The 21,758-nt window shown below is 44.5% G+C and overlaps 1 protein-coding gene across 7 annotated transcripts in view; it reads left to right on the top strand.

Annotated features, from left to right (window-relative positions):
- The window catches only part of NTRK3 (neurotrophic receptor tyrosine kinase 3), a 182,366-nt gene that overhangs the window by 99,943 nt on the left and 60,665 nt on the right, over positions 1-21,758 (top strand). The window contains exon 13 of one of the 7 annotated variants that reach the window (XM_052672172.1): positions 18,633-21,354. The exons of 5 other annotated variants lie outside the window; for them this stretch is intronic. In XM_052672172.1, coding sequence (XP_052528132.1) covers positions 18,633-18,751 — 119 coding nt within the window. In that variant the 3' untranslated portion in view covers positions 18,752-21,354. Of the gene's footprint in view, positions 1-11,826; positions 12,058-18,632; positions 21,355-21,758 lie in introns of those variants that run through there. One more of the 7 variants, XM_052672173.1, reaches the window with a different exon arrangement.

Genomic DNA, 21,758 nt, shown 5'->3' with positions numbered 1-21,758 from the left:
AAAGAAAGAAGCACTGACTTCAGCTAAGTCCACGAGGCAGTCTTCATGCTGCTGGTAGGACAGCATCACCATATCAGTGCTTCTTGGCAGTAAATAGGAAGTTTGTAGTTTAGCTCCATCTCCAACATTCAGAATTTGGATTTGCAAAGTGGGTAATTGTGAGTTACTGGAGATTACTTTTGGTGAGACTGGTAATATTTCTGAAGAAACGCTTAGGAGGCTTGCTTTACTTCAATAGTAATAATTAATTATCAGCACAGTGCATCACATGCAGATTTGCTCTTGGGTCAGAGCTCTGAAGTTTATCCTAACGTCACAATGCAGTTTTGCAGTGTTTCTATTCCCTGGTATTTCTTGTCAGATAAACGAAGTCTCCTTGAGAATGACACAGATCTGTGAAAATAATCCAGATTTCAGTGGAGTAAACAAAGCTGGGTGGCAGATCCTTTCCAGGTCCCTTTCTGCCTCCAAGGGATGATGCTCAGCTCCCACCAGCGCTGTGGAGCGCAGCTGTTGGGGGTCAAGGGGTTGGTATAGGGGTTTTGGGGTCGGTTTTTGTTGCCAGATGAACAGCACTGCCTGTGCTTTCCTCTTCCAGGACTGGCTCAGCTCGGGGATGCCATGCGTTCCCCACGCGGGTGGAGCAGCCGTCCTTCCATCGAGTCCTAATGAGGGTTTTTTTTTTCCAACCTCATTTATTACAGGCTGCCCTGACATAATTACATATTTGAAGTTAGTAATTACATGTATTCATGCTAATTAAGTAATTAGATATAATTACACTAACTGTAAATACATGGTAATCGGCTAAAAAGAAGTACTTCAGAAAAAAAACAAGGCAAATCACACAATAAAAGTGCCATCAGCACTCTTTCACTCAGTACCCTGTCTTTATCTTGTGTTTTCAATGCAGTTTAAAGGGAACATTGTGGTCATTTCAAAAGTCATATTTTTCAAACAAATTGATTTCCTTACCTTTGCTTCTAATAGGACTTGAACACAAAATGGGAAAGACACTTACAACCCCAGTTTATCTTGCCATGGTCAATTCTTTTTCTTCATTTAGCGTGTTTTATTCATCCTGGGCATGAGAAGCTGAAAAGTCTGCAGCATTTCTGTTTTTGGTCAGTTCATGTTCCTATTTCCATCAAAAACAACAAAACCAAGCCACAAATGTTTTCTGCATTCTTTTTTTTTCTCCCCTGAAAACAAAACCAAAACCAACTACTGGTAATGGGAATGTGTTTTGTTTTATTTTATTTTATTTTATTTTATTTTATTTTAGATATGTTCCTCCCTTCTCCCTCCCCCACAGGAATAAGAGGAATTGTCAGATATTATTTTGTGAAATATAAATGCGGAGCCAAGTGTGAAGTGACAGCAGCACTCTGCTACCCATGCCCAGCCTGAGCCGTGCTGTACAGACCTCAGTCCCTCCTTACACATCTCTACACTTTCTCTAAACTTCTCTTTAATGTCCTCTAAATGAAAAGCCTCAGGCTCTTCTCCATTGTGAGCCAACACCCGTTACTTTAGTGAGGTAGGCTGAGACTTCTGCACTGGGACTCCCCACTGCCTTATGGTCTTGTCCTTCAACGCCAGAGATATGTTTGTGGAATTTGATGAGGACCTTTATACTCATCTATGTGTGTTCTACGAAATTTGGACTTCCGAAGCCTGGCTTTCTGGAAATGCTCAGCTGTTGGCAAGTGGGAATGCACTGGAAGTCCATGGAAAGACCACATCTGCCCAGGAGATGCATCATTTCAGGGAGAATGCATCCCTTCACCACTGATGCTGTGTTGCATCTGTTCTTGCTCAAGCACTCTGCTACCTACACCCTTACCTAATGCAGGGCTTCAACACACCCTCCCACTTCCTACGTTAGTGGCTGTGTACCCGGATATCTCTGCTTTTCTCTGCCTAGTTGCACTCACAGTACCTGTGACTCCATGGTGCTCTTAAACCTAAAAGAAGTGTCCAGGCCAGAGGAAAGAGCAGTGTCCATAAGCCACTGCTCCTCATGCCTGGGCCTTCGTCCCAGCAAGATGACAGCTAAAAGCATGGTACATGAGATGCTGCATGGTACGTGATCTGAGATAATGCAGAGCTGGTGCCAGTGGTAATGAAGGAGGTTTCAAGAGTATTCTCCTAATGGCTCATTGATTGCGTGAATTATGTCGTGGGTTGCATTAAAATAGCTTGTGCGTGTGGGTAGAGTTGTGGTACTGATTTTTTTTAATCTTGCTTTTAATGAATTTATTGCAGCTTAATAGTGTTGGCTATTGGGACAGTACCTGGGTGCTGGGGCACCTCTGTGCTTTTGGGGCCTGAAGGATGGGGCTGTGGTTTGCTGGGGGGTAGTCCTAAATGCACTGGGAACTCCCTGAATTTGCAAGGAGAATTCATTGTGACTCTTCCATCTAACCGGGGTGGTTTTCAGGTTTAAGATCTAACTCTGAGGTATTGTCATGGTCAAATATGAGCTGTCTTCTGCTTAGAAGACTGAAGGCTTTCATTCTCTGTTCACTGTCCAGTTAAATTGCAATTCCTGATTAAAAATATCCGCTGTTGTTTAGAAGTCAGGATAGGTTTGCATAACAGCATTCACAGCTGGAATGTTATTGGTGGTGCTGCCCTGTGGGACAAGAAGCACAATCCAGGATCCAGCAGTGAAGCTCTGCATCAGGAGAGGCTATGAAATAACTAATTTGGGTGCTGATTTTTGGCTAAACTGACCAAAATGCCCTGTTTGGTTCTGAAAGGTGCAGAAAGACCCACAAAACAGATGTTCTTCTTCAGTCTTGTTGAACCCAGCGTGATGTTCCAAAGTGAGCTGAGCACTCTGAGAACTCAGCAAACCCATCTCCACATGGAGCTGATGCAAAACTTGAGTGTGAGTGTCTTGAGGTGAAAAGTACATTGATTTCATGGCACGTACAGATTGCTCTAGATGCCCAGGCTTGTCTCCCATTAGGTGGGGGGTTATTGCATAATCCATTTTCAGATTCCTGCACGCTTGTTCCTAACCAGACAGCAAGTTACCTAATGCTGAACCTTGTTTAAATCTGCTTTGCAGGCCCTCTCTCCTTGTCTCTACATGAATAGATCTGTTTTAGAGACAGGAATAAACCAAGACTCAGTGAGAGCATGAAAATATCTCTGTGTACCAATGTAGTCAGCATGGCATGCAGTACTGCAACTGGGGACCTGCAGTGTGGTGTAGGCTCAGCTTTGCCTGTCATTGGTTCCAAGTTCATATTTGTGCTGTTGCTGGTTCTCTGAAGCAGTCATGGGTCTATGGAAATGTCACACCTTTCTTTCAGCCCTACTAACCTATTTTTCTTAAGAATTTCTTAAGAATTTGGATTTGGAGCACTGAGTGTGAAGGGTAACATACCTACATAAATACATATGTGCCTTTGTATGTAAATATGTATATGTGTATTTAAGTATATATATATATTTGGTCTATTTCAAATGTACCATTTTATATCAGTTAGACACCTGCTCTTATCTTGCTAATATATTTTAACAAGTTTTACGTTATCCTGCCCTGCCATGACGCCTCCTTTTTCCCCATTGTGAGAGGGGGGTTTTTTTCCTCCTGAATAATATCTCTTAAATTCAGGCTGAGCAGTCTCTCTGGCTCCTATAAGAGTGACTGGGAGAGAAGGCATCTAAGTCTCCTAAGTACGATGGCAAATTTGCAATTAGAAGAAAACACTGGAATGGAATGACTTCAGCCCTTGTCTCCCTTCCCCCAGCCCTCTACCTCTCTCTTGCAGGATTAAGCTGAGCTAATCCTCAGATGAGCAAGATCTTTGAGAAGGCAAAGCAGCAAAGTAAAACCAAGGGAAGGGAATGAAAAATCCTTCACACTCAACACTAATAAGGAAATTACTGGTGTCCTACATTATGAATTGGATGAATTTTTAATGGTTAGAAATGCAGTTGATTTATAATGCATCCATCCTGGGCTGCAGGGCCAGTTGCCAGCTAATAAATAAATGGTAGGCCTTTTGTATTAAAAGTATCAGTCATTTTACATCTCTGCACTGTAATTGATGTGGAGCATTGAGCAAGGGGAGGCGATGGGCTCCATGTGTGTGCCAAAGCAAAGGAACTCATGTTTTAAGACATACCTGAGGTCTCAGCCCACTCTCCAAGCCTTCTCTTGGACCACAGGTTCTGCTCCACCCCATTGCTCACTATCCGAAGCTAAAAAGACATAAAGAGCTTGGCAGAGATCTCCATGACTTTGAAACGGTCGCTTTAAGCCTTGCTCAGGGCTGTGTTTAGTTTATCTTATGGATCGGGCGTGACATAAACTCATCTAGTACTTGATCTACAAGTTGGCAACACTGCCTATGGCAGGGGGTTGAAACTAGATGGACTTTGAGGTCCCTTCTAACCCAAGCCAGTCAACAATTATGATCATATGCTTTAGGGCAGGTTTACCCCTGGCGAGCCAGAGAAGTTCCAGCTGAGATGGCTGCCCAAGGCTCCTTTTGTACATGTAGAAGGATGGGATGCTTTGGTCTGCCATAGGTGAGGAACTTTGCTCAGGATGAGGGAGGTAGCTTGGTGGTACTGGACACCAGCACAGCTCAGAGGCAGATATCAGTGTGAGATCATACGAATCCCACCACAAATGTTCACAGCGAGGGCTGTGTTAAAAATAAATCCTGGGCAAATTCCAGAGATGGGGTGAGACTGTTCTCATGCCAGATCCCAGCAGAGCCCAAATGTGAGGGGAACCAGAGTGAGAGCACAGCAGGCAGCTGAGTATTTGAGGGATGGGGTTTATTTTCCCCTATTATTAAAGGAGAAAATGTACCTGGCATCTTGCTCCTTCACTATTTCCCAGAAAGATGCGTCTTTGCTTCCAGCCCAACAAGATGCTGCCAAGCATCTTCACCTCCATTTTATGGTTGAGGAGAGGGAAGACACTGATTTGCTCGAGGTCACACCAGGTTGCTGACAGTGAGCAGTCTGGCCCATGTTTAGCTTGCTGGACCATATCGCATGGATGAGCTGCCACCTGAAGTTCTTTCACAGCCAGTCTTGTGCAAAGTGAAGTCAGGAGGTTGGATGGTCAATCTAGTTCTTGGAGCTGTCATCTATATATAATAATCCAGCATTCTGGTGAGATTCTTTCTTTTCACTTTCATGGGACCTATGCTACAGCCTAACATGATTCTGTTAACTAATTCTTTAGTTAATCAATTAAGAGACCGTTATTTCCCTAGGATATTTGCTGGCCTCACTGCGCCTGGGCATTGCCTCCTCCCCTGCTTGTTGGAGTGATGCAGAGCTGGGAGGGAAAGCAGTTATTTTTTACCTTGGCTTTATTTCCTTGCTGATGGAGTTGAGTGGGGAGCTTGGGATAGGAGCTTTGCTGCCCAAGGAAAGCACTGCTTTCCAAGATACAGACTTTCATCTTGACCTGGAGGAAGGAAGCGCTTATTGGCTTGCTTATTATATTTCCCCATGGTAGCATAAATACTATATCCATGATAGATATGGATGTTATGAATAATATAGAGATTTGGACTAAGTAATAGCTGTGCTCTTTTCAATACAAAAGATCCTCGGCAGCAAGTAGTATTAATGATCTGTTTTGACATGGTCTCTGCAGAGGACAGTTGCAACCCCCATTTCCATGAGAATTTGAGAACCTGGGGGGAGAAATCCTAATGTGTTCATCCCCTCTGTTTCCTTTGGGACGCTCCAGAAAGAGTATCCTGTCTCTGGCTTTTTTTTTCCCAGTCTTCCCTAGACCCTCCAAGGATATGAAGGCTGAGTGAGTTCTGGGAAAACAAATCCCTTCCGTGGGCAGGCGGTGCTGGGCTATCAGAGGAGACAACTTCTGGAGAAAATGTAGTACAAAGATCCTAGCAGCTCCCTGTGGTCACTGACAGTTCTCTGGACATTTCTGGAAGAGAAAAGTGATTAGTTACAGCGATGTGGCTAAATGCAAGCAGACATAATGATATTCTCTGTCTCTGCTGATGCGCGGCTGATTTCTTTTCAGTAGCTTTAATTTGAAGTTCTTTTCTCCACCTGCTCTCCAAAACCCTTGTGCAGCCTTTCTGCTGTGTGCTGTCAAACAGGTGGTTGCATTATTACAAGAAATCCTCTCTAAACTCCACTCGTTAGTGCCTCAGAATCTTTTGGAACGAATGTAAGACATTAATAAGTATTAACACTTAATACTTTTCAGCTACATCACTGCAGGGGGCAGGGTAGCGTGACAGCCATTGCAGGATGCAGTGCAGTTCATTTTGTGCATAGCTGTTTGCAAGGGGCAGTACCTGGCTGCTTTCTGTGCTGCCCTTCCCTGTAGTTGTGCTTGGTGCCAGCACTAGAGCTGCAGAGCTGGAAGGCCTCTAAATTAGCGGAGCTGTCGGAGAAGGTTATTAATGCTTTTTCAATTTATTTTTTTCCTCCCAAACGCAGCATCTCAAGCCTTGAATCAGGCTGTTAACCTTTCTCATCCTTCTCTTTCTAGCCACATTCATCTTTGAAGTTTCCTTCTTGCACCATTACCCTTTTAACAGGAACATGGCCAAGGGAGACATGAGGACTCTCTGCCCACCCTGTGGCTGTGTTCTTGCATTGAGGATAAGGGCAGGAATGTCTTGCTGTCCTCTCTGGGCTGTGTTGAAAAGAGAACGTGGGCTCAGGTGTTTCTTTGCAAAAGGGATGGTAGCTCATTAACACTCTGTGCCCTGCAGATAACTTCTATTGATCATCAGCTGCTTAATCACAAACTCTATCACAGTTTGCTTCGATTACTCTTTTCCATTTCGTCATCTCTGGAGAATCAACCTGACTAAAGTTAATGTACTCGTTACGTAGTTGGGAAATCACTGCTGCAGATTGATATGTGAAACTCAGGATTTAGGAAGGGCTGCGTCCTCTCTCCTTCACATAACAGCATGACTGTATTGAGTGCGTATTCCTTGGCTTATTAGGGTGGAACAGGCAATGGGAGAGTTGTGCTGAGCTAGGCTTTGACCTGCCTGGATAGCAGTGATTACCTCTCATATCATGTGGAGCTCGAGCTCTACATCATAGCATGAGAGGTAACGGCCTACAAGTTGCACCAGGGGAGGTTCAGGTTGGGTATTAGGAAAAATTTATTCTCCCAGAGTGGTGATGCAGTGGCACAGGCTGCACAGGGAGGTGGTGGAGTCATCATCCTTGAAGATGTTTAAGAACTGAGAGGATGTGGCACTGAGGGACGTGGGCATGGTGGGGGTGGGCCAGCAGTTGGACTGGGCGATCTTAGTAGTCTTTTCCAACCCTAATGATTCTACGATTCTGTGGCCTAGATCTTCCCAGTTCCAGCATGATGAACACCAACAGGCAGAGCCTCCATCTCCTAGGTGGGTGTTTGAATTGAAGCAGCTTTGTGGATTTGCCTCTGCTGGTGTTCATTTAGGAACTGGGTGATGAAGACTTTCCTATGGGAGGGCGAGCACTCAGGATAGGGCATAGGTAGGGCAGTTTGAGAGATGGGAGCTGAGCGATGGAGATCGGAGGGGAGCTGGATGTCAAGCCACGATGGCAAAGTCTGCGCAGCTGGACCATGCATTCCTTTTTTATTTTCTGATGACATGTGCAATATATATATATAAACACAGAACCGGAGGCTTAAAGCCAATGTAGGATGCTAAGTCCCCTATCAAAACAGATCTTAGCACTCCTGAAATCAGCACCTTGAGTATGCTGCTGCTGGCTATTTTGTTGACACAGTGGGGCCACAGCTGGAAAGCTGCTGTGTGAATAGAGGCTTTACTGTTTTGGAAACTGTTTCTGCCTCTCCAAACTTATCTTGCTTTCTGCTTTTGCTCAATGTTCTGCTATAATTCATTTTCCTTTTGTCTTTTAATACTTGCTGTATAAAACATTTTCCTTGAACCTATGCGCAATCAGGGCTAAATATTCTGCACTGGTTATGGTGTTTCAGTGACCTAATTTGATTGCAGAGGGTCGTGTCCTGTATAATGTTGTCTCATTTTCTCAGTAGTCGATACAAACTCAATTTTGTTTTCTTTGAAAAGAAAGGAAGTGGGGGCAGGAGCTGAGCATCCCTGACCAAGCGTGTACCTGCAGCTCTTACCTTGTTGCCTGGCTGTAAGACGGCGATGGCACATGTAGTTCAGCCTGAATGGGACCTGCAGGCTCCTTTTTTTCTTCCTGCCAGTACTGAAGGGGAGAAAGGATGGAAACTACAGCAAAGAAAGGCCCTCATTTGTAGCTGCTGGCACCTCTGATTTGCCTTAAGGAGTCATTGCAGCAAGCTGGAGCCCTCTTGATGGAGCTTATCTCCGGAGGGGAGGGTTAGCTGTGTCTCCCCGTGGGACCTGGGTGAGTGTTTAGCTTTCTCATTTTGTCTCCAATTAGATGTTTGGTCCTTTGTATCTCCTTGTTTCACCTGCATGCACCGCGCCTGCCTCAAAACCCCTTAACCTTATCTATGAATAGCTCAGAATGGCAAAGGAGGGTCTGGTCTCAATTTGTGAGGCCCATTTGCATGGAAAAGGAGTGTGCACTTTCAGAAGTGTGCACTCCTGGCCCTGCTGGGCTCCTCGGGGCAGCTGTGACAGCTTCACGGAGGCTGAGGTCTGGTGAGCAGCGGCAGGGCTTGCTCATAAACTGGATGCGCTGTGGTGTTTTAGCAGAGCTCTTCAGAAGAAACTGGTTTTGTAGCAGCTTATAAAGGATGTGCCAGCCCAGCGTTGGGTCTTTAGGAAGAGAAGAACCTGCTTTTGCAAAATGAAAAGTGCAGAGAGTACTGAGCTGTGGGCTTGTGGGCCATCTGCGGCAGCTGGGATTGCTGGTGTGGCAAATTACTCAACTGGTCATTTCATTGCTATTTTTCCCATCGGCCCTGGATTTTTTCCTTGGTTCTCAGGGTATTCTTTTTACACAGCCCTGCCTCCTCCTGTCCAGTTGAGCATTAAATTGAATAGATTCATTGTGGTGAAAGAGCAGGAGTCAGAGAGGCATTGGCAGGCAAAATGAACTATGATTTTCAGCTTAAGATGCAGGTAGGAGTTAAGTACATGAGTCAATGGTTCCGTGCTCCTGCTGCGGCCACCAACCAGGCTCCCTTGGCTTGGGCCAAGGACTTTAGTGGTGGCGAGGAGAGGTCAAGGAGCAGAGGGCTTGAAGCATAGCAGTGATGTGTGTGGCCAGAGCAGGACCAAAAGGGCATGGTCATGAACCTAAGGAGCAGGAAGAGGGGAGTGGATTGGGCACTGGCCACTTGTGGGATCCTTCTTGGCAGGATACCAGCTTTCCATAGATCAGTGTCTGGCACAGGCGAGTCAGTGTCCCTGATTTGATCTCCATTTTGAAATATTTAATCAGCGAATCCAGTACAAAGTCTCTTTAAGAAGAGACTGGCACAGAGCAGCTGGATGAGCATTGCAATCAATGTATCTGCTGTGGAATGCTTCCTGCAGAAATATTACATCCTCTCTCATTTACTTGATGATCTTTAGGATGAATCAATCAAAAGATGCTGCACACAAATAGTTCAGCCTGTGGTCCTGTGGGTGTCCATTAGAGAGGCATTTGCTCTGTGTTAATGGACCTGTTGATTAACAAACAAGCCATTGCTTTTGAAATAGAAAACTGCTACTTGATAGAAAAGGTTAATGTTGGATATTCTACTGCCCCACCTCTCCTACCCTTAATTTACACTGTGCCAGCGCGGGGAACTGCTACAACAAAGCCCAGATCTGAACTACTGGAAATAGAAGCATTCACATATCACAGGAACAGTTATTGGAGGTGAAAATTTCCAAGGAATCTGGAAAAGCTTGATTCTTTTCTCGGACTGTGTGTGTGATTTTGTCACTGTAATGTTCTCTGCACATGTCTTCCTTTAAATGTGATGCCCTCCTGGCTTCTAGCAATGTCTGAGGAAGATCTCTCCATCATTCCCTGGTGCCTTGAGGGACCAGGCTTAGTTTTTCATCATATCAAAGGCATGAGAGTTTATATTTGTTTCTGTAAAGCCTCCAGTCTACTGGAGCAATTGTATGTTCATTTCTTTTCCCTATGATGTGGTTATTTGGCCACCTGGAAAGATCACCTTTTCTGGGTAAAAATTTTCCTGTGTTATGGCATTAGTTCTTGCACCTTTGATATTAACATGGTGTGAACCTCAGCACATGGGTGGACATTTTAAGCACCTGCAGATAAGGATGATATCCACCGCTTAGAAGACGTCCTTATCCATTGGAAAGCCACAGCCATTGCAGATAGGCAGGACACAAAAGGACTGGAGCTGTCACTATGCCTTGTGTTTAGTTTATCCTTGTGCTGCTTCTTGCAAGGAGCTGTTGTGCTCCTGCAAAGTGTGTTTGAAACCTTGGTGCTTGGCCAGAGGCTATGGAGACATCTCCTCCCCTAGACCAGTGGTACCTTATTTAGTTAGCTCCGTTCCTTAATTGCTGCAAACCAGCTCACCCAGAACCGTCCTTCCCACAGCTGGTGGGAGTCAGAGCGGGGAGGCAGTTAGCAGATTAGGGAAGCAGAGTGAAAACCATTTGGCGTTTCTATCCTGATTCTTCTGGGTGCCTTTAATTAGCATGATTGCTCAGTACGCGATTTTGCCATGTTCTTTAGCTCCCCTGGTTAAAATAATTATTCCCCCAGCTCCTTTTGTTCCAATTCCTGATCGCTTACAAAGTCTCCTGTTAAAAGCCATTAAACCCGTAATGTAAAACGAGAGTAATCGCTCAGCAGTGCGTGCTCTCAGCCCCACACGTGTGTGCTCACACGTTTTGTGCCCTGTTCCTCTGCTCCTGCCACGTGCTCCATGCCCACATCCCATGTGTAGCAAGTGGAGGATGTGTCCTGCTGGGGTGACAGGCAGGGCTTCTGCTTTCTGAGTGATGGAAAAGAGAAAATGACTTTATTTTTTACTAATTTTTTACTGAGAGTGATGAAGCCCTGGCACAGCTGCCCAGAGAGCTGTGGGTAACCCAAACCTGGAGGTTCACAAGGCCATGGATGGGGCCCTGGGCAGTCTGAGCTGGTGGTAGACAACCAGCCCATGGCAATGGGTTGGAACTGGATGGGCTTTGAGGTTCCTTCCAACCTCAGCCATTCTATGATCTGATAGGATATGAAATTTTTTTTAAGTAAAGCTGATTCCTTTTGTCTCAAGTATGAAATCCTTCAGTGGAAGGAGAACGGAGCTTTGGACAGTTGCATTCGTGGGTGTTCCCATATTAAAATGCATCCTTGTCCTGAGAGCTCAAACTCTTCTCTGTCCTTCATTTGTGCTGACATGTGCCAATGGCACAAGTGGGGCAGATGAGCACAAGGGCTTATGCAGAATTATATGGCATTAAGTGAGGTTGGGCTGAAGTGCTTTCAATGCTTTGCTTGTCTATATGACTTCAGGAGGATGACTTATTTGTAGCACCAAAATGAAACTGAGTCAAAGATGAGTCTGGCAGTCATGTAGTTTAGTAAGCCTGGAACTGATGGCCAGAGCAAAACTTCAGAACAGATTGTCTGCTGGGAAAGTTTGGTACCGAAGGTCTTCCTTCCTCTGAAGGAAATCTCCTAGCTTACAGCAGCTGTGTATTTGGGGATTTGCCCTTCATTTGTGTAAAACTGCAGTTCTCTGTTTGTCCTCTCTTAATCTGGTGAAATCAGAGTCCTCAGTCCTGGGATGTGTTTAAGAGCTTACCACATGCTAGCAGGTACCAAATATGGTCTTGAAAGAAAGTGTAGAATCAGAGCTCCCTTCTAAAAAGCATAATTATGCTGTTCTATGATGTTTTGGTGCAGCTTGATTTGAGAGCCACCCTAATGAGGCAACTATGAAGAGAAGAAGAGCTGTGATGGTGGATCTCATTTCCAAAACAATCATCAGAGAACAAGCATTGGAGAAACATAGATGAAGAACAACAATGTCAGACTGCTTAAAAAATTAGCAGATCCTCATTCCTCAAAGCTTCGTGCTGGTTTTGATTATTTTTTTACATCTCCTCTGTAGTGCTCTGTGCCTCCTTGCTTGCTGAGATCCATGGTTCTCCTCAGTTTCCATCCTCAGTTTACAAACTATTAAATTCACGTTTCCCAGTGTAAGTTCCTCCTGAAATTTCTGGCTCTTGGGCTTTTACCACTCCTGGGCTTCCTGGAGGGCAGCTCTGGCCTTTCCAGCTGGAGTCTTGCTGCAGCATATGGCAGAATAAAGAGACTTGAGCAAATAAGAATTTATTCTCGGCTTCAATTGGCTCCTCTGCCTCTTTTAGTGCTCTGAAGAGCAGGAGAACATCATTGGAATTGCCTGAGCAGGGAAAGTCACAACAGATCACAACTGCTTTTCCCTATCCACTGTGATGCAGCTCCTTGGGTGTCTGTGCTCACATCTGGCTCCCCCAAGCTCTCCTGTTCCCTTCTAGACCTCAGGTCTCTTGAAGAGGATAGGATCTGGAGCTGGGCTGTTCCCTGCTCCAGTGCTCACCCCATAGCATCGATCCTTTGGAGACCTCAGACAAACCTTGTTCCCATTCCATGCCACAGTTTTGCCATCTGCATTACGGATATAACAGCTCCTGCCTCCCAAGGGAACAAGCGAGGCATAACAAATTAATGCTTATGAAGAGCTCAATGACAGAAAAGAAGTTTGTAACAAGGCTGTTGCTGTTCTAACTTAGGGCTTCCTTTGCTTTTTGGCTCTTTGATGTGGCGATCAGCGGTACTGGTGGATCAGCTGTACTGTAATTGGAATTAATCAGCTATTACAGAACATGAGCCCAGCTAGATTCTTTCTCAGTGGATATTAATTTCTGAGCAGATTAGTTGGTAGTTTCAGTATCTCCATGTAAAGTGCTTAAGGTAACTATTGCTATCTGAAGTGGCTGAGGAACAGAGGCGGTGTCAGAGGAATGCAGATACCTGTCAGGCAAAGTGGAAATGAGGAGCTCTTGTAAAGCTGTGCATAGTTCTTAAATTGGCAGCAGTCTGAGGGCTGACTTAAAAATAAAAAGAAATTGGCAAAAGAGTATATTTGAAAACCAAAGTGATGAAAATGAGGTATTGTTGGGATCTTTGATACCGTGTCCTGTGGGCTTTGTGGAGTGCAGAGACAGAGGCAGTGCATAGTTGTGAGAAATGGAGACTGGCAGAGCTAAAGAGAATTGCTGTTCCTCAAAATGCTGAGACGTATAGAGGAGGAGGCTTGTGGATGTCTCAATGCAGGCACACAGATGGATAGAGACAGGAGGGTGACCTGACAACACCCAGAATATCAGCTGCCCCCAAACTCTCCAGCATCTGGGAACTTGCCTGCAGCTTGTTCTCATGGCTGACCTATAAACCTCAAAGTTTTGCCACTCATATTTGCATGGCTGTGGATGTCATGACAAACAGAGCAAGGCATCTTCTTTGCTGAGAAACTTTCTATGACCATTTACAATTTAAATGAGGTGAGGCGAAGCTCTGTATGCTGTGGGTGAACTTGGTGGGTGCCCAGTCCTTCCCCCTTCCCTGGTCCTCTTACAAGTAATTCCACATACTTTGGCTTCAATCTAATGAAAACAAAACTGAGGAGGCCCAACTGATCTGGCTGCTTTCCATCATGCAGTGGGCCTCCAAGTGGCTTTAAATAGCTGCACCCCTGTGCAGAGTGGAAAAAAAGCATTGGCTGTACCTCTGGACAGGGAAGGAAGCTTCAGTTCAAATCACAGGGCATCTCAGATGGTACAGCAGGCATAAAAATAGCCTTTTTTTATTTTGCCATTGGTCTTAAGTAGATTTTTTTTTATTTTCCTTTTTATATATATATGTGTGTGTATATATATATTTAATTATTATTATTTTTAAATATCCTGATAAGCACTTTCCCACTTTGGGGCTTTTCCTATGGGAAATCGGTGGGGAATCTTGGAGCTCTGCCTCCCGAGCTATCAAGCTACAACATTTAGTATCTTGGAACTACTCCATTCATGAAAGAGTTCCAGAGAAAACAAACTTGTGATCCCAGCTAATATGGAAACGGCTCACATTATCGGCAGCAACAGAAATGCTACAGACGCCGGAGTTCCTCCAACCAAAGGTTTAATGAGTCCTTCATAGTCTTACAGAGTTCATCCCATGAAAATCCATGTATACTTTTCTCAGGAAACATTGTTCAGCCACTGAATGTCTCACAATATTCTTCTACTCCTTCCTCTCCTTCAATTAAGCGTGAGAGAAACTTATGTGGGAGTGGGATCTTCTGGATTCATTTGCTCTTCTTCTTAGCCCCTCTCTTCCCTTTCCTGACCTCAAAAACAAATGCAGTGCCTCAATCCTCATGATTTTGGCTTGTGAAGAAGACAAGAACTACAAACTGTAGGTAGAGCTCCATCGAGCGCGTTCCAAGAGGTCTCCAATGCTATGAGGTTTCATTGATCAAAGTGGGAGACTTGCATTTGAGGTTAAACCAGAAAATAAATGATACAAGGTGAGCTGCTGTGGATAGGGATGAGGATCCTGTTTCCATGAAAATGAACAACCAGAAGTATTTCCATAGCTCTCACTTCTCTGTGAATCCTAGGAGAGTTGTTGTCTACTTGAAGACCTGCTTGAGATCTGTGTGTTGGTGTGAAGCTCATCTGTAGGCTGCGTTTTCTTTCATTTCTCTGCAATCAGCAGTGCTGGGCTGGTGCAAATGTGAGGAGGGCCAGGTCCTTTGACTTCACCTTGGATTGCAGGGGAGATGATGTGCTTATCTCCAACTGAGGGTACTGGGGAGAACGCCTGTGACCTGTTTGTTGTGGCACGCCTCAGTCTGAGTTGCATTTTGGCCTGTTATTTATTGGACTGGAGAAAGAAAGAGGATTTTGTATCCTAGCCCTGCAGATGAACCCATCCATGACAGGAAACCTGGATCGCTGTGTTGCCTTTCCCCTAAGTACAGATGTATTGGTCCTGGCTTTGGCTGGATGGACAGTTGTTTCCTTCACTCGGGATGTGGGCCAGGCTTAATGGTTTTCATGCCTCCTTTGATGCTTTTCATACTTCATATCTGTGCATAGAGAAAGATAAAATGTGCAGTGGTGTTGGACTCTCCTATTGCTTTTTCTTTAAATCATAAATTCTGCTGTTACATAGAAGAGAGATCAAAGCTTTGTCGCTCTGTCTGGACAGCAGTGTTATGTTTGGCCAGCTTATTACCACTGCTTTGCTATTTTTACTTAACCCATTTTTGCCAGGCATTGTATGACATCCCGTTGCTTTTCTCATCTGTTCCCACAGCAATTTATGCTGCTGTTTTAGTAACAGTGTACATCCACGGGTTTAAAAACGGGGCTGCACTGCTCCTTCTGCATTGGTGGATGGCACTGACGTGAATTATGCATTGTTTCTTTGTCATTCTCTTGCCTTCCCATGTCGTGATTCCTGGTGCTCTTCACGTGTGGCTGGGGCAATCTTGCATCTCAAAAGCCATAGAAGCATGGTATATTTGAATGGTTGCAGTGTTACTGGAAAGTAGGCAGTGATGGCAAGGTGAAATTATCTGTCTTGTTTCCTTAGTTTTGCTCGCAGTGAAGGCAGAGTGTTCCTAGCAAGGCACTGTCCACAGGCTGCACTGAATGTGTGCATGGGGCAGAGAGGCTGAGACCCATTATCCAGGGTTGGGAAACTCAAGACAGCTCTGGAGGACTAAGTGGATGGCCAGGGTTGAAGACAAAAACGGATTGCATGGTTCGGTTGCCTTCAATCTTCTTGTCCTTTCATTGCCACATCTCCCAGCTTGCTTAGAGAAATGCCCCATCTGCCCCTTCCATCTCAAAGCTGTTAGAGCTGCACATCAAAACTGAGCTCATTCCTCCTTCCCCATCCTCCAGCACTCTCCATACATTTACTCCACTATCATATCACAGCTATTAGGAAAGACAGAGAACATCAAGTTTTGATATAAAAGTGGTCTCACTAAAGCAGGGAGAAGCACAAAGTTTAATCTCTCAAACCCTCCCCAGTTTTATAGATCTTTAGAGATACTTTTGCTTTGAATCTACTGTGTTGTTTTTTGTTTGTTTGTTTATTTTTACCTCCTCGCTATTTCCAGGCTTTTATATTGGAGCTTCCCTCCAAATCTACACTCAACATTAAAGATAATGTTTTTTTCTCCCAGTTTTGAACTGAGCACTGACAAATGTGAAACTTCACACGAGAAATAGAAAAATAGAAATAGTTTCTAAGATTTTTCCAACCTTCCAAAAAGGTGAAGTCTTTTTTTTTTTCCTTTTTTTCCACTTTGGGGAGATTAAAAGAAAAAAAAAAGGAAAAGAAAAATATTATCTAAGAAATTTTCAAGCTACTATTACATGTACTTATAGCTTTGATGGTAGAAAGATGACATCTGTCATTGCAGAATCCAAACTCTGAACCTGTTGAGATTCACCCATTCTCACCCTGGACATCTTAGTGAACATCATTCATCTCACATCTGTCAGTGAATACATAAATGTAGCAAGAGCCTTGTTGGTTTCTGCTCCATACAAGAGAATGGGTTTGAAGGTAGCAGTACAGTGTGGGAGAAAGCAGTGAGGAAAAAATTAGTCAGACAAGAAGCATGTTTTTGTTCAGATACTTTGGGAATTTGAATAAATCAGAAGGAGAAAATACCCCAATGACCCATGCTGCATTGTTTTCCCAAGTCAGCAGTATGTATGTCCAGCCCTCTAGCTTCAGAAATGTAGGCTGTCCTCCTGACACATCCCTTGTTGTCCCTCGCTAGCGGCTGCGTGTCACTTATGGGGTGAACCCCACTCCAGTCCCATTCTACAAAGACCTTGCTGTCAATGAAGGTCCCTGCAGCTGGGATTCGCAGCACAGTGCTGACAAAGAGGAAAGCCCTCGGCATTCCCAGCCTCAAGTCTTGCTGATCTTTCACATGTCCCTTTGCAGAGGCTGTCTGTCCCCAATGGGCTTTTAGGTCTTTTGCACATGGTCCAGCAGAAGTGGAATTGCCTTAATTTAGCAGAGCTGAGAAATGCAAAGAAAATAAAGCAGACAGGAATGCTCCTTTGAGATACTCAGTATTGTTGAGTATAGACTTTCCCAGCTATCCTTTGGTGACCATAAAGTATATTTATATGATGAAAAAAACCAAAACAGGATAAATAGTGAATTTCAGGGATGTCATGTTTATTTGTCTCCCAGTGAGTCTGATAAGAAATGGACTAGTTTACATACACTTTTCCAAGCATCAGCACTTTAAACTCTGCTTTGGCTCTGAGAGTTGAGCTAGGCTCTTTCTCACCACTAGTGATATTTCAGCACTTGGAATGTGCCTATGAATTTTGTTTATGACACACGAACCGAAGTTGAGCCTTTCTTATTTTCCCCTGGGGATCAGTCCCTCGGGGCCACTAAGAATAACAGATAGTTTCCCCCAAACAATTTTAAACAGTACCAAATGAAACAAACAGCTCTTGTCTGTCTGCATCCTCAGGTTCATCACAAGATGTATGTGTCTGATGAGCAGATGGAATAAGACTGTACAGAAAAGAAATAATAGAAAAAATAGGAGGAAAAAAAAAAAAGGCTGGCTGGTTTAGTTTGGCTTTCTGTTACTGGCCTATTAGAAGGCAGTTTTGAGATCAATTCACAGCACATCTAGGCAGCTTCATGCTGCTCTAGTGGTGCCAGTCAGTTAACTGACCTGACTTGCTGAATGTTCTGTGACCATAAGATGGAACAGGAACATTTTTAGAGTCTCTAGAGCAATTCGGTAACCAAGACATCCCATTCATTTTCTTGGAAAAGTCGTTTGGGACCATAAGAAGTTAGGACAGATTACAGCAGTCCCAAGGCTCCTGCCTGCATGTCTTGGTCCTGGCAACGCAGTGGCTCTGTATTGAGGATGACCTTCAGTGACATTACATCAATTCCTGCCCAGTCTCATCCCAGTCCCCTGGGATGGTCTCAGCTGTAGAAATTCTACCACCAACAGGTGTCTGAGAAAGTAATGGTAAAACTGTTGAGCTGACAAATTTGAGACTTTTCTCCTGGAAACTTCCAGGATTTTGTACAAAAAAAAAAAAAAAAAAAAAAAGGAGGTATTAAGCAGAGGTTCACACCAGGAAGAAGAGGCTAAGAAATTCTATGGGTTATGAGAGCCAGGTCTCCTCAGACGCATTTGTCTCAGGAATATTAAGCAACACTAAATAAATTACTAAAGAAGGGTAGATCTGGGAAGGCTCCTCCATGTTCCTCAATCCCTGCCCAGCAGAAAGATGGACTAGTTAGGAAACAGGACTTTTCCACCCATGATTAGTGGAAACCTCTGGAAGAGGTTTGTTCCCGATTCTCCATCCAGACTGCTTGCATGTTCCTTATCCTCAGAGCACTTGTGCCTGCATGCAGCAGGAGGAATGAATGCCTGGTCTTGATGGAAAGAGAGAGCAAGACAGCCCTGCCCGGAGAGGGTGTTTTGGCTTTAATTTAACTGCAGCCATTTGCTGGTTATTCGTTTGGTTCTTTTTTAATAATTACATGTGTGTCGATATCTCTCTCTTTTTTTCTAGTTTTGCTCTTTTTTATTTTTTCGTTTACTTTATTTTGCTTTTTTCTTTTTTCTGTTTTTTTTCCCCCTTTAGGTTTCAGAGAAATTATGTTGAATCCAATAAGCCTCCCTGGACATTCCAAACCTCTTAACCAAGGCATTTATGTTGAGGATGTCAGTGTTTATTTCAGCAAAGGACGTCATGGCTTTTAAAAACTCCTTAAAAGTCCCTGTTCTGATGTCAAGTTTATAGGCTGTGCCCTCAAAATGGTGGGAAGCAGTAAGCGTGGTCTGTATGGATTGAGGTCTCCTCCTAATAGGACTCTACAGCCCTGCCTGTACACACGTTAAAGCCAACTGAAACTGTGGTTTTCTGTCACCAGATAACAGGGTTGTTCTTTTCCTCCAATGGTCGCTGTGTTCGTTAAATATTCCTGCAAGGCACAACAGCAGCAATGAGAGCAAATAAAGAAAATTAAACTCAATTGAGAGGAGTCATCCTAATAACACAGTAAATAATTGTACTTTTTGCTTTAAAATAAAACACAAAACAAAACCAACCGAGCCAACCAAACTGACATCTTTAGTCATGTCCTCCCTGCTTGGAGTTTTCCTTGTAAGCTTGTGTCTTCGCACCACCCAGTGAATGCCGCCATCACCTCTTACTGTGGCACCGCGATGGGAGCTCTCCCAAAGCGATGAGGCGGGAGCTTGGAAGAACCTAAAGCAGAACGAAGACTTTTGGTAAGAGCAAAGGCAGCCCCGCTCCCAGTCCTTGCACAGAAATTAATGTCGGAAGGAATGATAAACGGAAAGAAAAATCTTACTTCTCTGACAGGAAGAGAATGTGGTTATCTTTGAAGTGCACATATTCTAGGAGGCTTTTTTTTGTCTGTCTGTCTGTGTGTGTGTGTTAGAGCAGCGCGTTGGATCTGACTATTTCGTTGTCGTGCTCTGGTCTCTCCCTGCTGCTTGAATGATGAGCTTTATCTGAGGAGGTGCCTGGACTTCCCGCGTGGATGGAGAATCCATAGCGCAGGAGGGTCCGCGTCCTTGCCAGGACTAGGGCAGTAAGCAAAGTGGAAAACCGTATCAGACGCACGCAGTTGCTGGATCTTTTCCAGCCCCATTTAGCTCTATCCTGTATTTCTACCCATGTAGAGATTGATTGTAACCCAGTCACATTTCCCAGAACGATCAGCTTGAGACAGACTGACTCAAGGGGAGGAAAAATAAGTATTCTGTTGCTTCTTCTGTGGCATAAACAGGAATATCAATCCTGTTCTCTGGCCAATATTCGTATTCTCTCCCCCTCTCCCTTCCCACTTTTGTCTTACTTCATCCAAAGCCTCTCAGATGGAAAAATAAACCCTTTGATCCTGTTCTCAAGAGAAGCCAGCTGCCCTTGTAGCAACTTGCAGGGCTTTCCTTCAACTCTCTGGATGTCACGTGTATGGGGAAATACAGATTTGCTCACACGTATCAGTGAAAATCTATAAGCAAAGCAGATTTTCTCAAAAGGAAAAAAGAAAAACAAAAAACCACAACAAAACCTCCTGAAAGCTACAGGCTTGGCCAGATCTTTTCCTGAGAGAAGTATCGAACCAGGAGCTTGCTCACCAGCTACTCTGCTTTGCTTGCCTTCTCGATGGCCCAAGATGACCTTATGACCAGAGATGTCACCATATCACCAGCCCAGAAGGGTTGCTGCCACTGGAAAGAATCACAGTCCTTGTCCACCAGAACTGGGGAGAAGCCTCAGAATGGGATGTTCTGTCTCATCCTGCCTTTACAGGCGACGTGCATGGACCACCCTGGGGACGGCCAGGAGGTTTCATTATCAGCTTTCCCTAGGAGTATTCCATTCTCTTGCTTCTTTTCCCAGTTCGCTCACGTAAAAAGGTAAAGTGCAATAGAAGAGTACAGGAGAAACGGTGGCAGATTGCTTTAAGTTAACGGACATGCCTTATGGGGGCATCTGCGTTACGACGAGGAGGCCCGGTTCAGGTTGGACCACTTCACAAACCATGACCAAACTCCAACGACGTTTCCAGCCTGCACCGAAGCCGGAAACGCAAGTGGTGCACTGAGAGAGGACCTGTGGCCATTTATTTACATTGCGATTCTGCACACGGAGTGAGGAGGACCTTCCCAAAGCAGATCTCTGGGTGCTTTGTCCAAACTGAACTCCCCATCTGCTGGGAGTCGTCCATCTGACTGGGGGATGCCTCGTCCGTCTGAGCTCTCTCCTCTCCCTAGCACTGTTCAGGGGACTCTGCTCTCAACTGTGTGTATCAGCCGTAGAGACACATCCGTGGGCCTGAACCAGAAGCCTATATCTGAACACCCTAGCAGAGGAAGGGTTGAATTTTGCAGCTCAGGTCCATCTCTGCTTAGAAGAAATCCTCCGGACCGTACAGCATAATTTAAAGCAGTTCTCCCCACTGTGATCAATGTCTCAATTTGTTTAACACCAGTTACAGTCTCTGGTTCCTCACTGCTGAAAACAGAAGCCAGTCATGGCTGTTTGTGATTGGTGGCTTTAAGTAGCAAGTCTAAGGATGTTGTTCCTTTTTTTTGTTGTTGTTGTTGTTTTTCTTTTCTTTTCTTTTTTCTTTTTTACATTTTATTTTATTTTTAATTATTGTACATCATTACCTCATTTTCCGTCAATGCGACTCCTCCATCTTCGAGCATTCTTATCTTGCCATAACTATCATCCTGTGCTAATGGGAAATGGGACGGTCCCTTTTCACAGAGACTATAGGGGTGTTCAATGTCTAGTTTCTTAATAAACACTTTATTTTCTAACGAAACAGCTGCATCAGGCCTCTTCTTTGAAGACAAAATAAATAAATATTCAGAACGACACGTCCCATAGTCCACTTCTTCGTGAGATGTCCCATGCGTGGGGAGTCTGGTTTGTTTGCATCTTCAGGGTGGGGATGTGGGGGTGGGATTTGTGGCTCTGATGTGGACGTTGCTCAGATGTAGCTCTTGCTCCTGTCTCTCTGCTGCTGATCTCAGTTGACAACACGTTGGTTTTTGTAGCTCAAAACGGTCATATCCTCAAGGTGAAGGTGGTTCTTTTGGGAGATGGTGTTAGGGTTTGCCAATGCAGATTTCTGCACTCAGTGGAAAGTGTTTTATTAGGAGCCTTATCTCTCAGGGATCTCGGCATTAAAAGGTCACTGCAGTGTGCATTTCAGGATGTGCTGTT

The sequence above is a fragment of the Tympanuchus pallidicinctus genome, unplaced genomic scaffold (assembly GCF_026119805.1).
Source record: "Tympanuchus pallidicinctus isolate F22 unplaced genomic scaffold, pur_lepc_1.0 scaffold12, whole genome shotgun sequence".
NCBI lineage: Eukaryota > Metazoa > Chordata > Aves > Galliformes > Phasianidae > Tympanuchus > Tympanuchus pallidicinctus.
The sequence above is the reverse complement of the archived record's forward strand: the minus strand, read 5'-3'. Positions and strand labels throughout refer to the sequence as shown.